The sequence below is a fragment of the Hibiscus syriacus genome, unplaced genomic scaffold, assembly GCF_006381635.1.
Source record: "Hibiscus syriacus cultivar Baekdansim isolate YM2019G1 unplaced genomic scaffold, ASM638163v2 tig00014213_pilon, whole genome shotgun sequence".
Taxonomy (NCBI): Eukaryota; Viridiplantae; Streptophyta; class Magnoliopsida; order Malvales; family Malvaceae; genus Hibiscus; species Hibiscus syriacus.
Genome location: NW_024062320.1, coordinates 558,357 through 584,576, shown reverse-complemented (window position 1 = coordinate 584,576; position 26,220 = coordinate 558,357). Strand labels below are relative to the sequence as shown.

Genomic DNA, 26,220 nt, shown 5'->3' with positions numbered 1-26,220 from the left:
AACGTGGAATAATTCGTGGAGAATTCCATGACAGAATTTTTGAAATCAAATTAGAGATAACTCGGTCTTCCTAAAGAAGAATAAGAACCATGAATGAGATTTTAGCAAGGGTTGGTAGAATCGAAAAGCTTCAAGAGCAACTTATCAAGACTCAACAAGAAATGACTGATCATGCAAAAAAGTTTCAGGCTAATTCAAAAGAACAAATGACCACATTAATGGACATGATGAATGATATGATCCATGGAGGGAAACCTTTAGAGGATCCCGCTGTGAAGGCTATGAATGAGGTTTTGAATGATAATGATGAGTTCGACGTGATAGTGTCTGATGGTCAAGAACCTATTAGTGAGTATGGTAATTCAGGACAGTTTGAAGATTTGGTCCCAGGGGGCATTGATGAATTAACAGTGAATGAAAAAATCAATGAAGGAAAAAAGTTCACTTGTGAGAGATAAGCTTTACCCAAAGAAAAGGGGCATAGAAAAGGGACAGAGGTTGATCAAGAAGAAAAAGAATGTGCAGGGTTTTCAATTTCCTCCCTTCCACTTTTCAGGTGAAAAATGACATTAAAAAATACTCTCAGCTAGATTAACTACTCCACGACTTGTTAAGCCACAATGGCCTCCAAATGAGAATTGGACCTATAAGGAGGTTCCTTGGATAAACCAGACTGGAATTCCAAATTGTTCAGCTAAGGTTCCTGGTAACCTTGAGAGAATTTTCCAAGATCCTTTAGAGCAAGCAATTCAAAAATGCAAAGAAGGGGTTAAAGTTCAATGCTCAGAAATTATTGCCTCGATTGAGACTAATGTGATCAAATCCTGTGAAGAATATCAGACACAAGAAAATGGGAAAGGAAATCAAATAAAAAAGGTTCTCATGAATGTAATCCGAGATTGGCCCATAGGTCTAAAAATAAACTAGGAAGATGCAACCATCTCAAACACCCATATCAGACTTCCTAAGGGCAGATAAAACTCTGGGCAATTTAGAGAACATGACGAATACTACGCCAATCACAACTGCAATACGTGTTCAGAACTGGGACAAAGCTATTGTCACCAATAAGAATTGTTTTGAGCCCAAATTCCAACTGATAAACGAGGAGATAAGATCTGAACATAAAGCTGCAAAGAAAGAAGTAGAGATTGCTACGTCTGAGGAATCATCCAAACGAGACCAGATAAGAGAAATGATCAAGAAGTGGGGGGCAAATGAGGACAATGACCCTGATCCTATTACACACCCAATATTATAAGAGTAATGATGCACAAACAAGTGAAAGTGGTATCTACCACTGTAGTACTTTCTATTTTCAGCATCTTGTTTGAATTTGTTTTTGTTTCTTTCTCCGCTTTTTGTGCCTTTCTCCACTTTTTGTGCCTTTCTCTGCTTTTTGTGCAATAAATAAAGTTGTGTTGCTTTTATGGTTATGAGCAAAGAATTAAATTTTAATCTTGAAATTTTTTAGTATCAAGTAGATTAAATATTATTTTTCAAGAATTATAGATCTTTAGCAAGTGATAAAATTATACCTTCCATATCCCATCCAATGCCAATTACTTTATCCTCACGAAAATCAAATCTTGATCATATATTTATCTAAGACTCAGGAATAATGCCTCTACCTGTTTTTGAGACACCAAATCCAAATGTTTACCTTCTCGGGTAGAGTTGATTGGTTCATTACCCTCCACTATATACACGACTTCAAAAGTCACACATTTGTCCTTCCAAATACAAAACCATCATGAACCAAAAGACCTCAAAAGAATCAAACTTTCAAATTATTTGTGAATATTCCTGTAAGAAGAGACGAGATGAGGCATCATGGATCAACTTATCGAAGATAATTTTTAGTGATTAGGGCATACTCAAAGAAGAAGAAAAAATATTGATTTACATAAATATATCATGCATTAATTAAATTGTTTTCATGTAAATAAAGATTAATCTTGAATATTCATACCCCTGGGGATAACTCTTTTTACAAATGCTTCTGTGTATGAGATGAAGAACGACATTGTTTTATTTATCCTTTCAAATATATGTATGTATATCCCTTGTTGTCCCCTTTTGAGCCTAAATGATTTTTCTTCTGATTCAACCTTAACTACAAGGTAAATCTTCATGAAATGGAGAGAGTTTTGAACTACAAGGTAGATCAAATGCAAAGTGCATGAAGATCAATCCATTCAAGAATAACGAAAGAATTTCCAAAATACAAGAGGAAAATGAGGTGCTCAAAGCAATTGAAGTCTTATACTCATCCATCAAAAAAAGAGGAAAAAATGGGAAAAAAAAGTAAATAAAGGAAAAAGGAAAAAATTGAATCAAAATGGGTGACTTATTGAGCCTCGAGCTACAAGGTTGATCAAGTGCAATCAATTCAAAAATTCATATTCAACAAGAAGAGCAAGATGTGAAAAAATGGAAATGAACCCATAAAATTGACAGTCTAAAGGGATACAAAAGAAGAATGACAAGCAGCAAAGCAGATCCAAGTCAAGCAAGGCAATATTGAATGTATCAGAATGAATTGATCATTGGTTTAATTACCCTTAAATACTTGTTTGAGCCTTTTTATCCCTTTCTTTCGTAACCATGAGCCTTGGCCTACGTTACGTACCTGAAAAGTCAATTCTAATCATACATGGATTTCTATGTGAAAGAGATTATCTTCATATTTCATTCATCCTTTCAAGATTGATTTTTTATTTGCAAAAATTGGTTTTTTTTTAAAAAAAAAAATCTTTAATATATGATATGAAAAAAGATAAAAAAGGGGTTCAAGATGTAAATTTTTAAATAACATCTTGGAACCAAATGATGATTCAAGTTGAAAACCTGAAAAGGCGGCTCGAATATTGAACGGTGCAACAATGACATAAGAGATGATCTTAAGCTCTTGATGAAGCACCGCACATCCCAAAGACATTCTTGAGATTCTCGAACTAAGAAGTATTTCTATAAGATAATAACCCTTCCTTCAAGATAGTGGAAGCTCAAAGATGACATATATGCTGGATCAACTTGACAGACCTTACTTTACCAGAATCAACCTAAGCCCTAAATCAGTCAATAATTTTGACACTTGCCATAGGACTATAATTTTTTGATTTAAAAGTGTAATTGATTTATTTGATATTCATTAAATTCATGCTTATGATTTGATTCTATTGTGAATCTGTGATAGGCAACACTTTACAAAATTCTCTCATTCTTCGATAAAGAAATGAGGAAAAATATTTTCAAACAGGACAATCTTAAATGAGGAAGGTCCTTGAAGCAAGTTATTGCCTATTCTACCTCTATTGAAGAAAAAGAATGAACGAGGTCAGAATGATGAAGCATTTCACTTTCTTGAAAGTAAGTGGTCCAAGAAGCCAGAAAGTCTGGAGAATCGAACTTGTAACGCTCTCCTGTGACATCCTTAGCAATCCATCAAGAAAGATTATCACTTATCTCATACTGAGGGCTATAAGCATCACCAGACAAATTATTTTCCCCAGCCGTCATTCCATGTCTCTAGCAGATTCTCCAATCACAGAGTTATAAGTCCCATTAGGGTGTATTATAGGAATGAACAAGTCCACTACTTGCACTCTGGTTATACCGTGATACTGATTCAGATCTTGATCCATCATTGCTACCTCTTCCATGTCAATCATTTTCTTTGTCAGGATTATATCCATTATGTCCTTCAGAAGATTGTTGAACTTGAATTTGAGAACTTATGGCATTAGAACAGATTCTACACTTATAGATCTTTCATATTGGATAATCATGGTTACATGGATTCCAAAAATAGAGATAACCAAGTTTTGTTATCAACTAAACCTTTTCATGTTTCGGGAAGAGTGAGATATGGCAGTGCATATCTTGGGGTTACAGAAAAGAAAGTTATTGTAGCAGCCATTGCAAGAAAATGCACCAACAAAAATCTTCTAGTTCATCTTGATGATGCTTATTTCTTCTGGTAAGGTTGTTACATTGGATGCCACTAACAATGAGATCAAATTCACCAAATCTACTCATTAATTGCTCCAACCGATCACCATTCAGTTTTTGCGCATATGTTTTTCAAAGGTATGCCAAGACAGTAGAAGGCAACCCCTACATCACTGATCCCAGAGAAAAAAGACAAGACATTGATACCACCAGGGAATATGTCTCTAACAGATCCTCCTCGTGTATGGCTTTTAGGGAATCCTATAAGCATTTCCACCTCATCAGGTTCAAGTGGAACAACTTTATTCCTTCCAACCCATACCAGATTCCATTTCCGGCACTCATCAAGAACATACTTCTGGACACTCAAAGGTGGCTCATCGTCATAAGCTTCAAGAGCCTTACGGATCCTTTCTGTCAATTTGACACTTCATGTACATGTTTGTAAACAGTTCAACTTTGTTCTTGGATCCCAAGAAGGCCACCATTTCTTTGTCAATGGAAAAGCATCATGTATGGTACGTGGAAGAAGCGGAATAAGAAGAAATTTGTTCTCAATTGGCAGATTATGAATATAGCCCCTTTTTCATGCAGTAGCACAAAAATACTTTGAATCTACAAATTCTGGATCTACATCGTATAAGTACCGTGACATTTCGGTCCAAACACCAACTGGAGCAAGTGCCACGTTCTCGTAGTAGAAATAATGAGACCCAATAGCATCTTTTTGGAAGTGTTCTTTGAGTTATCTGATCTGGTTCGGTAGAAACCCCAAAACCAATCATTAGATTTAGAAGATGAACTACATGATCGTCTTCATTAAGAGGCCTCTTTTCAAGCTTCCTCTGTTTCTTCCTTTTCAAAAAAATCATAGCCTGAGTTTTTCCTTTTCTTTTAATTGGGGTCATTGCATAATAGCTTCTGATCTTCTATTGGAAGAAGTGCGTCAGCAGCCTTAGCCATTTGAGCAGCATATATAAAATCTGTCAACTCTGCAATTGATGAATTCAGACCACATCTCTACATGGCTATTGAAGCCTCAACCTCCGAATACCCCATTTTCATCAAGTATAACAGTTTATTCTCCTCATCAGAATCAAAATTCAGGATTTCCTCGGTATCAGAAGAACTATCAATGTATGTGAAATCATCCTGAAAGATCGCTTCATAATCAGAGAAAAGTATATTCCAGAAATAACCTTCACTGAAAACAAGGTTCACTGTGTCAGCCTGAAATGAATTACCAAGCAATTTATACCACTATGTTTGACTAGATCCCTCCAGATCTAAAAAATGGGCACCTCATTCAGAAGAGGCACATATCTTAGACATTTCCGTCAAAATGATTGATTACTTCTTAAGTTTGTGACAACATGAAGAAAATTCCTCCAGTTACTTGACAACTGATGTTTAGTGACACCAGAATGAGAGTATTTAAGATAAAAATATTTAAGGCACGGATAAAGCCGCAAGTACCCACAACAGTACATTGTCAAAATTGGACCTCGTAGGGATCATGATATTAAAATCAAACAAACATTGAAAGTAAGCCTTACATTTTAGAAGGTTGAAGGTTGAGGGCATTTTGAAGGCCCAATTTAGACAGATCCATGCAGGACATCTTGAAATCCCATTTCAGACATAAATGATTCATGTGGGGCATTCTGAAGGCCCACATCAGTATGAATATTTGGGGTATTTTGAAAGCTCACATCAACAAGAAGGAAATGTTGGGGCATGTTGAAAGCCCATTTCAATCAGAATGAGGAATGTTGACGTATTTTGAATGTTTGTATTAGCCAATGTTGGGACATGCTGAAAGATCCATATCATCTTATGAATAGATCATTGACATGAGAAAATATTTCCAATGAGATAGAAAGGTATGAAGAATGAAAATGGAGAAACAGTGACAATGGAGCTGACTATACATAATTGCTTGGCTTATCAGACAGTTGCATTAGGGTCTGGTGTTAAACAAATATTTACTCAACAAGTATGGTTTCAAATACCCAATCTTCTTAACCATGTGTTACACGACAGCGTGATTTTTGTTAAGATACATTAAAGTTGCATGAATAAAGATGGTTCCCATATAGACCATTCGATATAGGGTTTAGTTCCTCAAAATCTCGACTTTGAATTTTGTATTCTGTGTGTCGGTGATGATTGGAAATATTTTTTTGAGATTCCTGGCAATTAGTTTCAATCATATTGTTGGGGCTACGAAGATGTTTTTCACAAAAAATTTCGCTTACTTGATGACATTGAATAAAGAGGCTCAGCTTATGTTATTCTTATTCTCGCTGTTACTGGGGTTATCATTGCCAGCCATGGTGAACTGAATTTTCATCTATTTGGTTTATCATGTGTGTTTCATCTATATCAACAAGAATTCCATAAACCTCCTTCTGTACATGGATCCTATAGTTGATGTGTTTCTACTTCCTACAATACTCATTACGAAAGAAAACGTGATCGGTATCACACTTGCCCTTGCTCAAGATGATATCAAGATCAATTGGTATCTCTTATTCAATTCAGCATTAACATATTTTGTGAATTTGACCAATTTTTTGGTCATGAAACACACCAATATCTCATGTTTATTCCCACTGAGTTTTGTTTTCAAGTGGTTTTGTTATATCATACAAAAGCTTTGAACACTATGTGAAGAGTTTCATTGATCAGAAATCTATACAGAATCCACAGAAATGGATGAATGTATTGCCAAATGTTTTACAAACATCTGTGCAGAATCCACAGAAATGGATGAATGTGTTGTCAAATGTTTTACAAACATCTGAGCAGAAACCACATGAGATGATGAATATGTTATCAAATGTTTTACGAACCAGTTATTATGGTATTGAACCAAATGTTGCAATCATATGGTATTTCCATTTATGGATCCAAGATGAAGTCTGTCTTCTTCGACCTCAAGATTAGAAATGAGATATGATGAAGATTTCTTTCCACATAAGGGAAGCAAAAATTTTAACAACAAAAAACTAGTGGAGCCAACTAAGGTCGAACGATAGGTTGTTAAGCATCTCGACATGATATGGTCCAAGTTGCCTTGTTCGAGATCTGATTAGATGTGGAGACATGAAAGGAATTAAGATAAATCTTCCTTATGATGTGTTTCAAGAGTCCAATCAGAATAGACATTGTTTTCCTAATTAATTCCTGCTGAGTCATGCATATCTACATCTACACTCTTCAAAGATGATAGATTATTTCCTCAAAGATGATAGATTCTCTTTTAAAGATGAAAGATTTATTGGATTCTTACACAAGTTTAGATGAAGAAAGCCAATTTTATCAAAGACAAAATAGGGCATCAAGGTCATAGTTTTGACTACAGCAAGAATTTTGTGAATACAACATTTCTTCTGAGACTTTAACGCAAATGAAGCACAGAGGATATAGAGTTTCTTCCAAAAAAAGAGAATACCATCTTGAAATGATTTTGACTAAGTGGAAGGAAGACCGAGTTCACCACTTTGAAATCAAATAAAAATGAACTTAACATTCATGCATCATATTTAAACACTTTCAAAATAGGGGCATTTTCATTCATTTTATTCATGTTGAATATTTGACAGGAATTTCAAAGATTTTAGCAAAGATTCGAATCCATCGCTTAATGGATCAACATTTCCATATAAAGTTCATAATGAGAAGAACTCATCTGAAGAAGGAAGAAGAAATTCATAATGAGAAGAATTTGATCAACCTTTTGCTCGAATTCATCACTCGATAGATCAGCATTCCCAGATAAAGTTCATAATGAGAAGAACTCATCTGAAGAAGGAAGAAGAAGTTCATAATGAGAAGAACTTGTTCAACTTTGTGCTCGATTCTATCACAGAAGGAGATAGACCAGCATCAACATTTCCAGATAAAGTTCATAATGAGAAGAATTCATCTGAAGAATGAAGAAGAAATTCATAATGAGAAGAATTGGTTCAACCTTTTGCTCGAATTCATCACTCGATGGATCAGTATTCCCAGATAAAGTTCATAATGAGAAAAACTCATCTGAAGAAGGAAGAAGAAGTTCATAATGAGAAGAACTTGTTCAACTTTGTGCTCGATTCTATCACAGAAGGAGATAGACCAGCATCAACATTTCCAGATAAAGTTCATAATGAGAAGAATTCATCTGAAGAATGAAGAAGAAATTCATAATGAGAAGAATTTGTTCAACCTTTTGCTCGAATTCATCACTCGATGGATCAGTATTCCCAGATAAAGTTCATAATGAGAAAAACTCATCTGAAGAAGGAAGAAGAAGTTCATAATGAGAAGAACTTGTTCAACTTTGTGCTCGATTCTATCACAGAAGGAGATAGATCAGCATCAACATTTCCAGATAAAGTTCATAATGAGAAGAATTCATCCGAAGAATGAAGAAGAAATTCATAATAAGAAGAATTGGTTTAACCTTTTGCTCGAATTCATCACTCGATGGATCAGCATTCCCAGATAAAGTTCATAATGAGAAGAACTCATCTGAAGAAGGAAGAAGAAGTTCATAATGAGAAGAACTTGTTCAACTTTGTGCTCGATTCTATCACAGAAAGAGATAGATCAGCATCAACATTTCCAGATAAAGTTCATAATGAGAAGAACTCATCTGAAGAAGGAAGAAGAAGTTCATAATGAGAAGAACTTGTTCAACCTTTTGCTCGAATTCATCACTCGATGCATCAACTTTTTCAGAGAAAGTTCATAATGAGAAGAACTTATCTGAAGAGGAAGAAGAAGTTCATAATGAGAAGAACTTGTTCAACCTTTTGCTTGATTCTATTACAGAAGGAGATATATCAGCATCAATATTTCCAGAAGTGTTCATAACGAGAAGAACTCATCTGAAGAAGGAGAAGAAGTTCATAATGAGAAGAACTTGTTCAACCTTGCCTTAATTCATCACATATGAAGCCAAATTAACAACCCTTCTTTTGAAAACCAACATTTTCAGAAGGAGTTCATAATGAGAAGAACTCATCTGAAGAAAAAGAAGAAGTTCATAATGAGAAGAATTTGTTCAACTTTTTGCTAGATTACATCACAGAAGGAAATAAATTGTCATCCCCAATAAAAAAGTTCATAATGAGAAGAACTGGTCCCAAAAGAAGAACTTGTTCAACCTTAGTTCAATTCATCACATATGGTGTTGAATCAACAACACCTCACTCAAGGGATCAACATTTCCAGTGGAGAGTTCATAATGAGAAGAACTCATCTGATGAGGTGGGAGAAGTTCATAATAAGAAGAACATTTTAGAACTTTTGCTTGATTCTATCACAGAGGAAGAGATATCAACATTGACATTGTCATTCTTAATTAAATCCATTGCAGAAGGATGAGGATCATCATTCCCAGTGGAAGAGTTCATGATAAAAATAACTTATCCTAAGTGAGCAAAAAGTTCATAATGAGAAAAACTTATAGCTCAAAAGTTTGAACAACTCAAGCTAAAAATGGTGTTTTATGTCTTTGTTCCATTCCTGTTCCACAACAACGAGCAAAGAGGGGCAGCTGTAATCACCATTTTTAAAATAACAGCAACCCATTCACGTTTCAGCTCTAGTCGACATTCCAACAGCTTCCAGCACTTCAATAACAGTTGTCCCTCCACCACAACATTGTTCAAGTAGCTTCTAACAACAAATAGCAGCACTCCAGCAGTCTCTACAATAGCAGTAGGAATAGCTACCCCCTCCACGTCTATGTTCCAGCATCTTCCACCAACGACAGCTGGTTCTCCGCTCCATACAGCAGATGCCAGCACCCCAGCTCCACGTCCCGGTTTCAGCTCCCCACCAACAAGCAAGCAACAACACAAAAATCATCATATGTATTTTTCAATTTTTCTTTTATTTTACACATGTAAACCAGGGTTATAAAAACCCAAATAAAGATTGTAAAAAAAGAAAGGAGGAAAGGATTTTTTTCCCACCCATTTGAAATCAATACAACAACATTAGCAAGAAACCATTTCCAAAGATTCATTTCTTTTCCAGCAAACTTTTCTATTTTTTTATTATTTTTTATTTTTTTGAAATAAAGAGAAAGGGATGAGAGTTTTGTTACCTTGGTCGTTGGAGCTAGATCACCTTTCTGTCGAGCTTTGGAAAATAAAAAGGGGTCATTTTTTTACCTTAGTTGATCGAGGTCCTGTGGTCGGTAAGGGGTTGGCCTCGACGGCAGCATGGAAGAGATAGCCATCTCGGCCATGGAGGAAGAAGAGAAAATGAAAGAGGGATGAGAGTTATTTTGGTCTTCACGTGTTTCTGGAAGAGTAAAAAGGGGGTTTCATTTTAATTGTTTTGGGTAAATCTTGTGTCAGGTCCCCATTTTCTAGGAGCTTCTTGATTTGTTCATATATTTTATGGATTAATCACCAAATGGTACCCATAATTTCAACGCCTTTTTTTTGTTTTAGTCACTAATTTAGGGGTTAATTATCCTTAGGCCCTCAAAATTTAAGCATCTATTTACATCCTGGTCACTAACCCAGGGTCGAATTACATATAGCCCACTAAACTTTTACCTTATCTTTATATTATAGTCACTTAAAATAGGAAAACCCCTAAATAATCCCTATAATTTAGGTACATATTTACACTTTAGTTCTTGATTTTTTTTATTTCGAAATTAGCTGTTATATTTTTATTTTCTTTCATTTTGATCTCTATGATTTATTTTATTATATTTTAATCATTTTAATTCTATCTTTTAATCTTCTGAGCTATTTTTTTGGGGCATTATATTCTATATCTTTTATTTTAGTTCTTTACTTTATATTTTAATTTCTTCGATTTATTTTTATTTATTTAATTTCATTACTTTAATTTTCTATGTTTGCTTTACATTTTTTAATACTTTAATTCTAGTTCTTTAACTATTTCTCTTTATTTTATTTTTATTTTCATATTAGTCATATAAATATATATATTTGTTTAAATATTAATATTTATTTTTTTAATATTAAGAAATTGACTGTCTTAAAGCACCTAGAAGTCCTTTTCTGATATTCTTAAATAAATAAATATCCTATTTTTATAAATTATATATATTAATTTATTTTAATTATTTTTAGAAAAATGTTTTATTAATATTTATTTATTTTTTAATATTAAGAAATTGGTTGTCTTAAAGAATCTAGAAGTCTTTTTCTGATATTTCTAAGTAAATAAATATCTTATTTATAAAAATAAATATATATATATATATATATATATATATATATATATTAATATATTTTCTTAAAATTATATTAATAAATAACATGATTATAAATTAAATATATTTTTGAATTTTTAAATTTCCAATAATAGAGACAATTTATAATCGACATGTACCAATTTTGGGCGTTATGGGAGTGTTAATCCTTCCCCAAACGTAACCATCCATGAACCCTTTTTATTATTAAAAAGAACGAATTTTTGGTTAAACGCAAACTAGTTTCTCTTTTAAAATGGTATTTTCTTAAAAACTATTTTAAAAGATGATTTTTAAGTATTCGACCTACCTAACCCAAAAGGCCGATGGCGACTTCAAACATTTCCTTAAGAAAACCATTTATTTATCCACATCACTTTTCCCGCCGAGTAAAATTTCGTACCCGGGCGAAAATCGGTTACGACAATGCTCCCGATTTTTTTTGGAAAGGTGCAGACCAATCTACTGCTGGAGCTCGAGTGAGTTGGGAAAGAATTTGTCTCTCAAAATCTGAAGGTGGTCTAGCGGTGAAAAATATCAAAAGTTGGAATAGAGCTTGTATCATCCATCTCATTCGGAAAATCCTGGTTGATAATGGATCCCTTTAGGTTGCTTGGCTCAAGAACTATGTCATCAAAGATACTGATTTTTGGCAGTTTGAACCTGCTTCAAATTTTAGCTGGAGCACCAAACGTATCTTAAAAATGAGGGCTGATGCAGTTCCATTTATTTACAACACTTTTCTGCTTAAAGATATTTGGAATGAAATCAGACCTAAAGGACAGAAAGTAACATGGCATAAGCTCATCTGGTTTCCCATGCATATTCAGAAACATTCATTAATTGTGTGGATGGCTTTACAAGACAGATTACCAACTAGAGACCGCTTACAATGAATGGGAATTAACACTAATTCTTCTTGTGTAATCTGTAACAGTTTTCAAGAGACAAAAAACCACCTATTTTTTGAGTGTGCTCTAGCAGCTTGCTTATGGAATTCTGTCTTGAATCTGAATGGAATGAATCCTACGAACTTGACTTGGGAGGAACAGGTTACTACAGCAATCAATTCATGGAAAGGAAAGTCTCTTCTCACATTCATTCTAAAAATTGCTTGGTCTGCTTTTACTTATATTGTTTGGCAAGAAAGGAATCAGCGTATCTTCCAGAAACGATCAAGACATGCTGAAATTTTACTTACTGAAATCATTGATGTTGTTCGATTTAGTCTTAGGGGGAAAAACTTCAATAGACTTGATAGTACTAATCTAATCCTTTGTAATGCTTGGGGCTTATAGTTCTTCCAATCACAGTTTTTTGTATAGTTGTGCATATTGTTCTTTTGTTGTTTGGTTGATTGGATTGTACCAAAACTTTGCTATTTTGGATAATAAAATTTTTACTTATCCAAAAAACAATTTTTAGTCTGCTTAACTACAAAATGGGTTCGAGAGACGATCATGCGTAGGGAAGGATGAGTACCCCCACGACGTCCTAAAATCATTACCAAGTCGATTATATTGTCTTTGCAATGAAGTTTACAAGTCCAAATTTTATTTAATAAGAGATCCTTTTTTATATATGACCACACAAATTCTACTTTATTAATATTCGATAATGCCAAGAATAAAAGTTAGTATTTCTATATTTCCAATTCTTAGAGGAACATGTTTTGAGGTTTCGAATATGGAAACAACCCTTCATCATTTAAACAGAAATGTCAAAATACTAAAATTCTTCTAGAAATTTTCGAATAATTATTACCGCATATATTTGGAAAAAATTAAAGATATGTAAATATAATAGATGCAAATATAAACTTAATTGATAAATTACCAAGTTTTTAAAGGAGATAGAGAACATTCGGATATTTAAAAAGACGTAAAAAAAACCTTTGAAACAGAAACGACTTTTTCTTTATTAGTTTAAAGATACGAATATATCTCTTTTCCCTCGGTAGTGCCAATTTTTACGGATTATCAATTGTAGGTGATACTAAATAGGATGTCACTTTTATTCTATAACATCGGTTAGCCCTCGAACCATGAGACAACTCTTCGCAATAATATAGAATAAAAGGGCATTACCTTAATCAAATTATGAAATTTAAACCGAGCTATGCTTGTGAGATATCATACATTTAAATTAAATGATGTATGCAACTAGATCCCTATGTAACAACTAGATAAATTTATGAACACATTAAATTAATATCTATAATTACGAAACATGTGTATTATATACGAGTTATTATTATTTAATATGAAAACAATGGTTATAAGTTATAGTAGCATGTATATACATAAAGTATATTATAGTACACGCGAAAAATGATAAATTTAGAACATAATGAATAGTCGAGTGATCATTTTATAACTTTTATTAGTTGAGAGACTCAACAAACAACACCTTATAATCGGATGATCATTTTGTAATTTTTAATAGTCGAGGGTCTCAACAAAACAATATTCTATAGTCATGTACATTTTGTATAATTTTATAAGTTAGGCCAATATAAATATAATAAAAATTTATCTAAATAATTCATATATATTATTTTTATTTAAAAATATAATAACGATTATATATATATATATATATATATATATATATATTAAATTCAGAATATATATATATATATATATATATATATTAATTGGACCAATAATATAATCTTTTTAACATAATTCATACATATTCTTTATTTATGATAAACTACCTATTTGGTCATCCACCTATTAATTAATTTATATTTTGGTCATTTAATTATTTTTTTCAAAATCATACATAACCTTATATTTTGTTCTGTTTTGTTCACTCATTGTTAAAATAATAGCAATAATGTTAACGTGATATTTTTAATTATTTTTCAATCATAACTTGGAATTATTTTATGATGACACACCAACATCATTATTAATTTTTTTAAAGATGATTCACCAAAACAGAAACAAAACCTAACATTATGTGTTATTTAAAGTAAATAATTGTTTGGTGATCAAAACAGAAACTAAATAAAAAATGAGTGACTAAATAAGTAATTTATCCTTTTTTGCATTGGGTGGGTTATGGCCTAGGTAGGCCTAGGCCTAGATACGCCCCTGTTTATGAATTAATATTAGGTGAGAATCTTGACATATTTTATCTTTATCATCTAGAATATTAGGCTAAACCAATTTTGCATTGGATCCATCCTACGTACACCAATATGCTAAATATGGATGTACATAGAATTTTACTTTAGGCACATCCTTATAAAATTTTAGGAAAATATAAATTAATAAAATTTTAGGGGCGAAAATAGATTACTAATAGAAAATACAAAGAATGTATATAAAATATATAAGAATTTAAATTTTCAAAAAAACGACTGCTTCAATCTGCTCTTTTGGGTCAATCCCGAATGCCAAACCAATTTTTGATATTTACATATTCAATAATTAAATTCCAATATCAACCTCTTTATTTTTGCAGATAAAAGCTCCATTCACATCCACATTCGCTTAAAAACGTTGTTATAGGGCTAAACAGACGTCGCTATAAACATATTTTGCTGAATTGAATCGTGAAACCCTAGATGGAAAATGAATCATTTGGAGTTACACTCCTTTGAGCCCTAGAGAAATCTGAAAGCAGCAACATGGAAATATCAAAAACTTCCTTTTCCGGTTGTAGAACTTCATCATGCAGCAACAAGTGGTTTACTCGAAGATCATTCTAACTTACTCCTACTCCCCTTATACGACCAGTTCTTTACTCCAACAATATCAAAGCTGACGGACCTTACGTACAAAACAAGAAACGATACGGGAAAGGGGATCTCCTTGACGTAATTCGCTCTCCGGAGACTGATGAAACATAATTCATAACAAGTTGCACCCAGCTAGAATCAAACCTCATCTTGATCGCTTAATTTGTGAATTCAGTTGAAAACCGAGCAATTGAAGTGCTAAGGTATGTTATAATGTGATTCGATGTGCTAGTCTAATGTTTGATTATATTTGAGGACGACGACTTTGTTTTGATATGATATTATATTTTCATGATTTTATATGATAATCGAGATAAAAGTTTGTCCAAGAATATGTTGTTAGATATGTATTTGGACTTCGGTCTCAGTGAGAGAGAGATGCATATGAATTTTGTATTATATTGACACTTGACGAGGTAATAAATTCAAGTATCCATAAGCTACTAATAAAACAATTACCGAATTGCAAGATAAACAAATAAAACACACTATATTTGAAACAAAACCTGTTTTAACATTTAACTATGCAATTGAAGAATACAAAATGATTGGTAAGAGATGTCATGTCCTAAATAAGAAGAAGAAGAAGAAGAAGAAGAAAGAGAGGACACCATTCTTTTTGTCAGCCCTTTTTAACCAGAAAACCATTTCATTTCTTTACCATACCATTATTCTCTTAAACTCCCCCATCCTTTATCCTAGAGGTACCAAAGATACATCATCTCCTTTTAAAATTTTTCCCATTGATAATTTTTGCTTCTTAATCCTTGTTCTTTCTATAAAATGTATATGTTCGTGTATCAATATAATATAACAATTTCTCATGTTTTTATTCTCATTTGAGCATATGTTGCTGGTGAATATGTTTTTGAACCATTCCTTTTCTTTGTTTATGTTCTTGAAGTATAGGTTGTTGAGAAAGATGGGGATATTATGGTAGGTAGGTTTTGGTGTTACATATGCTCTCGAATGGTGATTCCAACGGTCGAGCAGGCGATCAAATGCCCTTTATGCGAGTCCGGATTTGTCGAAAGCATGAGACATTACTCAAGCACCAATGGCATTGATTCAGCATCAACGAACAATCATTCTGATTCCAATTCCAATCTTGCTTGGTATAATTAATGGTTTAGGCGCTTCGAGGTCGCGTATCACCGGCGAGGATGAAACCAATAATAACAACTCATCACAGAATGCAATGGATGATAAACTAGGAATCCATTTTGAAGCCCTTCTTATGAGAAGGAGGAGAAGAAGAAGTGGTTTGGCTCTTCATATGCTTGAGGATATGCCTAATGTAGTGGTCTCCGAACCCGAGAATCCCGAAAACGATGGAGAAAGGAGAGATAGAATGATTTTATCTGATCCATTCAACGATGGTGCTTTGATTGTCCACGCTTCATTTGGTGATTACTTAATGGGACATGGTTGGGATAATGGGACATGGTTGGGATCTTTTGCTGCAGTATTAGTCAGAGAATGAAATAAACTACCATGGAACCCCATCAGCACTGAAAGAAGCAATTGAAGAAATGCCGAATGTTACTGGCCTTATGAACGAAGTGGTGGACTCAGGACCGGAAGACGGTATCAGATCCCGATTCCATGGCCTTATGAACGTTTACTGGCCTTACCAGGTTCCGGAAATAGTTCTACTTCAGCTTAATCGTTGGAGGTCATGACAGGGAGTGAAAGTGCACCTCAGACGGAGGTTAATTGATTTTTTTAGATAAATTACTCATTTAGTACCTAATTTATCAATTTTAGTACTAAACTTTCAATCTTTTCAAAAGCATACTTAAAGTGTACTTTTTGTTTCATTTTAATACCTCGCCGTTAAAAACTTAACACATTTAATACCTAAACTATCAATTTTGATCTATTTTAATACCTAAATTTTGAAAAAATTTCAAAACTTAAGCATGTTTTAAGTACTAAACGTGTTTTGGTACCTAGACTTATATTTATTTATTTTCAAAACTTAACGGCGGAATAATAAAATGAAACAAAAATTAAACTTTAGGTATGATTTTGAAAAAACTGAAAGTCTAGGTACTAAAATTGATCAAACTGATAGTTTAGGTACTAAATACTTAGTTTATCCCTTCTTTTTTGTCACATGAGTAAGCGTCTCAGGCCTTTGCCTGAAATTTTCCTGCAATATACTTGCTGATGTTGTAACTTCGTTTTGTTCCAAAATGAAGAAAAAAATTAAATAGATTTCGCCTGCCTATACACTCTTGAAAGTTAATTATAATATAAAGGGTGAAGATGAAAATTATGTGTAAAAGAGAACAATGCTTGTATCCTCAAACATTACAAAATTTCAAGGTAATGGATTCTTGTCTAAAAAATGCAATATATATGAAAGGAGATGCTATATATATTTGTATAATTACAATGTAGAGTTGGTCCTGGACTTATGCATCTTATCATCCTGAGATGTTGGAGGCAACGAAGAGGACGAAAACGCAGCATGGTACGATGAAGAAGCAAGTTGAGCAAGGGCTGGAACAGCACCACCTGCAGATTTTTCCGATACCATCGCAATCGTTAGTCCAAACTCCAAGCAAACATAATTTGCTGAAACAAGATTTCATCAACTCTTATGACACAAGAAGTTTTATGATCTATCTTTTGAGACAATAATACAATACTAATATCAGAGTGCTATAAAAACAAACACATAGGTTTTAACTAACAACAAATTGTTTATAGCCAGTAAGGGCAGAAGAAGCAATCATGACTGATTGCCAACACTTCAACACTGGTTCGTTTGACTACCGAATTTAAATCGAACATGGGTCTTGAGTCCTAACAAATGGAGACTGCCAGTAGCAAGATGATAACGATGACAACGGGAAAAACGAAAAATGCTTTCCGCAAGGCGGATTTCAGGCAAAGAAGGTAAAAAGATTATCTGTTGACCAGAAGAGAAGTACCATGGAATTCCAATGAAAACTATAGAACATACCTTGGAGCACAGAATTGTCTAAGAACTATTCAACATCTAATAAATATCAATCCATTGGCTAGGCAATCTAATGACAAGAACAAGTGTATGTAATGATACCGGAGGACCTTGGGAAACACAAAAGACATATCAATAAGGGGCAAACAAAAAAGATGGTCATTAAAGAGATTTTCTAACCTGCCAATCCCGCACAAGCAGAGGAGAACACTATCACAGGTGGTGTCTACATGTAAATAAAGGATAATTATGTAAGTTATCCTTTTCATTGAGATGAAAATATAAGCAAAGGAGTATGAGGTGCAAATAGTTCAGCCTAATGGCATTTATGGATGAGGGGGCAGAATGTAAACCAATAGATTAGGCCTATGTATCTATGCCTTGTAAACCAACATAAAACCACACATTGATAAATCAAGAAAATTGGCATACAAAGAACTTACACCAACAAGGAAATGCATCCACATGGGTCCCTTTACATATTTCCTGACAACTGGCATAACTGCACGAAAAATATTAGTCAGAAAGACAAACTAAACTCTGTTCTTGACATGCGGGGCATCAAAAAATAACTTCTCTCCAGTCATTGAGTGTGTCAAAAAAGACATCAGAAAGCAAGAAATATGCATAGTAAATGCACAAATAGATCATAGAACTATGCCGGCATAATAAGTCTTTTGGCTCATATTTCAAAGGACGAATGAAACATTTTTCACAAGGCCTTGAATAGAATCGATAACACGGAATTTTAAGCACCAATGCGTCACAAAGTTTTACTCTCGGGAGCGGGCAGCATTAAAATTTAGATGCAATTTTGAAGTTAAACAAGGCATTGCCTTCATCTGAAAACCAATCATCAGCAGAAAACATTAAATGGCAAAAGACATATTTGAAATTGACTCTTCTGAAGCAACATTGGAAAATATTGTCCCATAAAGGAAAAGCCTTTCACAAAGAAAGGAATAAGTTTACAGAGAGCTTGCAGAAAGATAAGTCATTGAAGGAGCCATGATTATCATTAAAAAAAAAGCTTGAATTACAGCTTTATAATCAGATCAAGCCAACTGAACTACATCTAATTGGTGAAAAAAAAAAGAAACAGATCCATATACCATGGTTGAAGCCGTAAAACGCGCTCGTAGTGCCACCAACAGCAGAGCCGATCTAAAATAACAACCATAAACGCACAAACTAAGACACCCTCAAAAAACTAAGAACACTGTCATATTGGAAACCTGCCCCATTAAACTGGGGGGAAAGCATCCAATTTTCCGGGGGGGGGGGGGGAAAGGTTAGTAAATAACACAAACAAATAAATCCCAAATCCCAACATCGAAAGAAAAAGGTTTTACCATAGAAAAACTATCCCTCACAAGTGGAGCAACAGTCCATTCACTTGTGTCCTGCATCATTGAACCCAAAAAAATTAAAATTTCAAAAGAAAAATAAAGAAGATGTATGTAAAAGATTATACCATCTCTTTGGCAAGAGGGCCAGCGCAGTGAGGGCAACGCAAATTGCTTCCAGGGTTTGAATTTTTCATTGCTTCTTTCTTTTTCTTTTTCCCTTAAAAATTAAAGCTTCTTTCAGTGTGGGAGATCAAATCCAAAAACCCATGTACAAGCTTCCCTGAAAACTGAGGGGTTTTAGGGAAAGGGAGTACTCGTTCAACATGAAGGGTCAGAGCTTTATGGTGGAGTGATATTGGGTCAACGCCACGTTGTGTGTGAAGCTGCCATTGCCGTGTGAGAAAAGGGCCCAAAGCAATGATCTTAGTTGTTTGTTTGGGCGGTGAGGTCCCAGATCTGCAATTAATTTTCTATGGGCTATATTTGGGCTTCAAGCCTTTAGATTCTGGAATATTCCAAACGTTATGTTTTTTAATTTTATTTTATTCATCCGTCGTTAAAAAATTAACATAACTACTGACATGGTACTTTTTAAAATTTTCTCAATAATGATGTTACAGACACATCTACAACATTATTAATTCTTTAACAGTGGGTGACCAAAATGAAACCAAACATAACACAGGGCATGCTTTTGAAATAAAAAATAGTTGGGTGACCCAAACAAAATAAAAGTGATTCTTGAAGTACTAGACTTGTAGTTTACCTGAAATCGTAACCAAATCATCATCCCAAGAAAAATTGTTTCAAAAGTGTTTATTCGGAACATTTATTTTTCACTTATATAAAATACTATTTGCCAGCTAGATTTAATAACTGGACGTTCTGGATAACTAATTGTAGCATCCTTCTAATGCAGGTGGCAGCTGCGCTGGGCTTACTCATTTGCTGGTTTCACTTAAAGAACTTTTGGGTCGTCTCCTTTTAACCATTTATCCCCTATATCCCCCAAAGCTCTGCCTCCAGCAATTTACATACATCGATACTCCTCGTATAACCCAATTGCCAATACCCTATATATGCTATCTCAGATCCCCCTCTTGCAGGCTACTTCTTCACTAGTAGGAGAGCATCGTGACCCATTAGTATTCGCTTTGCACCAGGCCAATATCGGTAGCTGCCACCTCACTAGCCTTCGGTCGTGTATTCGGCTACTTGCGTGTTGTCCATCGACGATCGTTTCCATCCCTCTCACTTTTTGTGTTAATCTTCTCCTCCTTACCAAGATCGATTCTCTTTCAGTTAGGTTGAGGTTGAAGATGATCACATTACGCCTTCCCCACAATGAACACACAACTACACCAAACAAGATATCCCAATCCGCATTCTCTCTAGTGAAATATTGTGTTCATTAGATTTAATTCCACCCATTGCCATATGTCACAACTGAATAATTCCTCTAACCTACTATTTCCAAGTCGAGAAAGTTAAAAGGCAAGTTCAAATTACATGACTAGCATCTTCCACTTTCGCACCATTTTGTCAACAACTTGTATCGGTCGGCATGTGACGACGCACTCGTTCAAGATTCGTAAGGATTCACTCGATGTACACTAGTCGAAGGAATGTCTTGACTCTCGGTAAACCATGATATTTCGCAACCCCAACCCACACTCCTTCGATAACATCTGGTTGAACGCATGTATTGCAAAGCAATCCCATGCCATTCACCCCCTCGTCATTCCAGAATTCTACTTTACTACCATTCCCAATATTCTATGAAATTCCATAACAAATTTCGTCTCATACCGTACTAAAGCCCTTCCAAAGTGATCTTACTAGTAAGTGATCTTAAGTGTTAACATGACTCTTTAATAATTATTTGCAATGTTATAAGTTCAAATGGGAGTTGATTATAACCTGAATTAACTTAGTTAATTTTAAGATATTAAAATTTATTAATTTATGATTATTTACATTTAATTTCTTAAACTTTTATAAATATGTTGATGTGATTCTTTATCGTGTTTGAAATTTGATAATATGTATGATTTATGAATGATAAGGTTTGATTTAAGTTCCGGTGATTTCTGTCCAAACCAGTTTGAAGGTGTTCCATAATCTATGTTGCTTGAATAATTTCCTTTCTGGAAAACAACTTAATTTATTATAAAAATAAGAAAATAGTCAAAAAGACAAATCAAATTAATTCGATCAATCGGATTGAATATAAAAAAAAAATTGAGACGTTACATTTAATATGGTTCTATCAGATGTAAACTATGAACACTAAATATTTTAACACATACATAATTTCTACTTAATTCAATTATATATGATTATCTGTACGCTATATAACAAATATTATTAAAAAAATTATAAGAACATACATATCAAATATTAAATCTACTATGATGCAAAATTAAATGTTCATATAATTTCCTTTTAAATAATGTTAAGATCAACATATTTTTCTAATTATATTTCTTATTCACTGTTTTTCTTTAAATAAACTTCGTGGCGGCGAACCATATTTTCATCGATTAGCTATTTATTTTATTGATAGTGTTTACTTTAAATTTTATTTGTGCTTATCTTGCTTAAAATTTTTGTGTTGTTAATATATATGTGTCCACCTTCAATGATACAATGAGAAAATGAAGAAATAAAAAAAAAATGAGAAAATGAAGGGGAAAAAAGAAAAAAATAGTATTTTTTAGATTAAAACAATGTTGTTTGACTCGAATTTAAAATGATACAATTTAAATGAAAAACTAATAAACCTAGTTTGATTAAAAATATATATTTTTATTAAAGTAGATTTATTATTTTATTTAGTTTCCTTTCTAATCAAATATATATGGGTAACTAAAAAGACTTTAAAATTCTCCATCTTTCATCATACTTCCTACTTCTTTTAATTATATGTATATGGAATAATATGCTAGTTCTAACTCTTTGCATATTGTAATGTAGAGTGCTTAAGGATTGAAGATTCAAAAGTTCTTGAAATGGACAGTTCCGAGACATAGAAATCTTCCTAGATTTAAATTTGTTGAAGGAGAATTTAAACCTGAAGCTTTAAACTACAACTCTTTCAGTTAGAAGCAATTGGTTGTTCGATAAATTTTGATAAAAGAAAGAGGTGAATTTAGCTAGCATCTTTCCTAAGTTGCGGATTCTATCTACTTCAGGCCATGCCTCTGTGGTGTCTATGAACATATTCGTTGCACTTCTTTGCGCTTGCATTGTTATTGGCCATCTTTTGGAGGAGAATCGATGGATGAACGAGTCGATTACTGCCCTCGTCATTGTGAGTTTCTCTCTCGATATCTATCGGCCTGGATTTAGCCATTCATGGACAATTCAGCTTAGTTTTGATTTCTTGGCTTACAAGCTTCGGTTGTCTGATATGCAACATGGAGATGGTTTATTATAGCTTATGAAAGGTAAAATAGATGGATATGCAATATTTGTCCAATGTAAAACTTTATTTCCTTTACACACTTCTTCACTTATTCTCTATTCTGAATTGAACTTGAGTACATGGAGTATTTCCCAATGCTTCAATATTGTGAACCAGAGGAACATTGATGTCTTTTTTATGATATTAAGGTTTGACTGGATCTAGTTAATTATTTGCTTTCTGTATGCCCTTCAGCAATTGCTGCAGTGTTTTCTGCAACAGATTCTGTTTGTACCCTACAGGTATGCATAAATTAGAATTGTGGTAGCTTTTATCTAGACTGAAACTAGAGTAGTATACCAAACTTGCTAAAATTGAGCTGTTTTTTATGGTGCAGGTGCTTAGTCAGGATGAGACTCCATTGCTCTACAGTCTGGTTTTCGGAGAGAGTGTTGTAAATGATGCAACATCTGTGGTTCTTTTCAATGCGATCCAGAGTTTTTCGGCAACTTTTTGTATTTATTTTTAGCAAGCACTGTGCTGGGAGTGGTTGTAACTTGTAAGTATAGTTTCATTCTGTGAACACAGGACTTATTAGCGTTTGATTTCAACATGATTCAGGCACTCAACAGATTACGAGTTTGCTCTTAAGATGCTTATGGCTTACCTTTCATATATCATGGCTGAAGTAAGACTGGCAGTTTCCTATAACTCTTACTTTTCCGATACGAAGTTCCGAATTCGATGATTAACATGCTTATAATGTTGCTTCCCCTGCAGCTGTTCTATTTGAGCGGCATTCTCACTGTATTTTATCTCCTTTATATAGCCCTGGAACGTCAGTTTCTGTTAGTGCTGTTCTTCTGGGTCTCGTTATGGCCGGAAGAGCAGCGTTCGTGTTGCCCCTCTCGTTTTTATCCAACTTGGCGAAGAAATCGGCTAGTAAAAAGAACAGCTTCAGGGAACAGGTATGTGTTCTTGATGTTTAACCTTTTGCTTCCAAATCAGTTGATGTTGTTATTTGACATTACTATTTGTGTGTATTTCTTTGTTTTAGATTATAATATGGCGGGCTGGTCTCATGAGAGATGTTGTATCAATGGCACTCGCATATAATCAGGTAATGGCGTAACAATCTTATGGATAAAGTACACAAATAGTCTCCTAACTATACGGTATTACTTTGTTGAGTCCCCAGATTATTAAAAGTTACAAAATGATCTCTCTACTATTACACGTTGCTTTGTTGAGTCTCTTGACCATTAAAAGTTATAAAATGACCACCCGACTATTCATTATATTCTAAATCTATCCTTTTCCGTTAAAAAATTAACGACAATTTGAGTTAGATGTTAATTTACCGTCTGAGATATGATAAAATTTGATCTCACAATCTCAAACGATTATCATATCTCAGTCAGCATGTTAACGTCCAGCTCAGATGACCGTTAATTTTTTAACAGAAAATGACAAGTTTGGAACATAATGAATAGTCGAGTGATAATTCTGTAACTTTAAATAGTCGATGGACTCAACAAAGTAACTCCCTGTAGTCAGGAGACCATTTTGTAACTTTTAATAGTCGAGGGATTAAACAAAATAATATCATATAGTTGGGGAGCATTTGTATACTTTACCCTAATCCTATTTCATTTAAAAAGAGAAGCCTTGTTATACAAGTCATTGATTTAATGAAATATAAATGCAGTTTACAAGTGCAGGTCATACACAATTCCGAGGGAATGCGATTATGATTCGAGCACCATATCCGTTGTTCTATTCAGCACTTGGTATGATATCTCTGAGACTAATGAAAGAAAATATAAGTATATAAATTATATTATTTTCTCCCTTTTAAGTATTTAAAATATTTTTCTATTTATGTAGGTGTTTAATTTTTTCAATGTTACAATTTTAAGTGTTTGACATGTCATAGTCGTTTTAAGAAAAAGTTATCTAACACATGTTGAGTTTATATTTTGTTTGAAATTTTTATTTTCGTTTAAAAAAAAAGTTATCCGACACATGTTGAGTTTATATTTTGTTTGAAATTTTTATTTAAAAAACATTAAATCCATAATTTCAATTCTCTTATTGTCGTCGTCGGTCATTTTCAACTATCGTCTCAGTCACTGCCCGCCCATTAATCGATCATCATCCTTATCGTCGTCTCAAACCCTTAAATTCTCAAATCCTTAAACTTAAATCCTTAAAAACTAAAATCATTTTTCCATCATTGATCGCCACTGTTGTTGCCTTGGTCGTCACTCTTTGTCGTCGACCACTTCATCTTCTATCGCACTCTCAAGTCGTTTCATTTGTCCCGACTAAGTGAAAGCAGTAGTGTTGGTCGCAAAAATAAAAAGTTTCAGTCGTTGGGTGTTCGGTCAGTTACACAACGTTGGAGTTTCGGCCAGTTGGCGACGACTGACAGTGGTAAGAGGGTTGAAATTAGGGTTCTTATGTATTTTTGGATTATTTTTGTAAATTTAGAAAAAAAATAAACGAGTTTTTAAAATAATATTTTTAAGTTTTTCTTAAAATAAAAATTTCAAAAAATATAAACACAAAAAATATCATATAACAGTTTTTTTACGGTTGTGATAGGCCAAACACTTAAAATTAGGGCTGTTCATTCGGTTAATTCGATGGCCGACCGAACCGAATTATAATTAACCGAATTAACTGGACTTTTTTTTCTTTAACCGTTAACCGAACCAAACTTTTTTTAGAAAATATTAACTGAATAGAGTAAATTTCGGTTAATTTTCAAATTAACCAAAAAAATTTAAAATTTTCTAATTTATATAAAAATTAAATATTTTTTAATTCAAAAAAATAGTTTACAATTAATTTAAATAATATATAATTATAAAATAAAAAGTTTATATAAAATTTTAATTAATTAATATTTATTTAAGTTTAAAAGTTATTGGATCTTAAATTATTAATTGAGTTTTAAATGGTTTGGGCTGAGCCCATATGTTATATATAATATATTTAAAATTTAATTTCGGTTAATTAACCGATTTCGAACCGAATTAACCGTTAACTGAATTCAAAAAAAATTAACCGTTAACCGACCGAATTAACCAAACTAATTCGGTTCGATCGGTTAATTCGGTTAATTCAAAAAAAATAAACACCTCTACTTAAAATAATAACGTTAAAAATGTTATCCGTCCATATTAAGCGAAAAATATTTTAGAAATTTAAAATGAATAAAATATATAGTTTGGAGAATTATTTTTTGAGAAAATAACCACCAAAAATCCCATATAATATACGATTTTAACCAACTTTTTCCGGATTTACCAAAATGACCAACAAAATCGCAATGCGATCGCTAATTCGCAACGCGATCTCCATTATCGCAAATCAGTTTCCAGATTCGCAACGCGATTATGACTATCGCAATGCGATTTTTCAATTTCGCGTTGCGATTTTCCCAATTCGCAATGCGAATAAGTAAATCGCAATGCGAATTGGGAAAATCGCAATGCGATACTGACTATCGCAACGCGATAATACAAAATTGCAACGCGATACTGACTT

At 33.4% G+C, this 26,220-nt stretch overlaps 1 protein-coding gene and 2 pseudogenes across 1 annotated transcript; 2 read left to right on the top strand and 1 right to left on the bottom strand.

Moving 5' to 3' along the window:
* The first annotated feature begins 218 nt into the window (after positions 1 to 218).
* On the top strand, positions 219 to 16,621 carry LOC120206951 (annotated as a pseudogene).
* A 588-nt stretch (positions 16,622 to 17,209) lies between these two features.
* On the bottom strand, positions 17,210 to 19,587 carry LOC120206984. Its single transcript, XM_039206526.1, has 6 exons — positions 19,385 to 19,587; positions 19,263 to 19,313; positions 19,023 to 19,074; positions 18,354 to 18,412; positions 18,091 to 18,136; positions 17,210 to 17,462 (listed from the first exon to the last, which is right to left on the bottom strand). The coding sequence occupies exons 1-6, from the start codon at positions 19,451 to 19,453 to the stop codon at positions 17,335 to 17,337; spliced, it is 405 nt and encodes a 134-aa protein (XP_039062457.1). The 5' UTR covers positions 19,454 to 19,587; the 3' UTR covers positions 17,210 to 17,334.
* A 2,886-nt stretch (positions 19,588 to 22,473) lies between these two features.
* On the top strand, positions 22,474 to 25,096 carry LOC120206950 (annotated as a pseudogene).
* Positions 25,097 to 26,220: the final 1,124 nt, after the last annotated feature.

Bases quoted from the DNA above. Each gene is read 5' to 3' on its own strand.
- LOC120206984 (XM_039206526.1), bottom strand. From the start codon at position 19,453: ATGAAAAATTCAAACCCTGGAAGCAATTTGCGTTGCCCTCACTGCGCT. The intron at 19,075-19,262 runs GTAAAACCTTTT...TTGTTATTTTAG, and splicing joins TGAGGGATAGTTTTTCTATG to ATCGGCTCTGCTGTTGGTGG. The intron at 17,463-18,090 runs GTTAGAAAATCT...AAAAATCTGCAG, and splicing joins TGCTTGTGCGGGATTGGCAG to GTGGTGCTGTTCCAGCCCTT.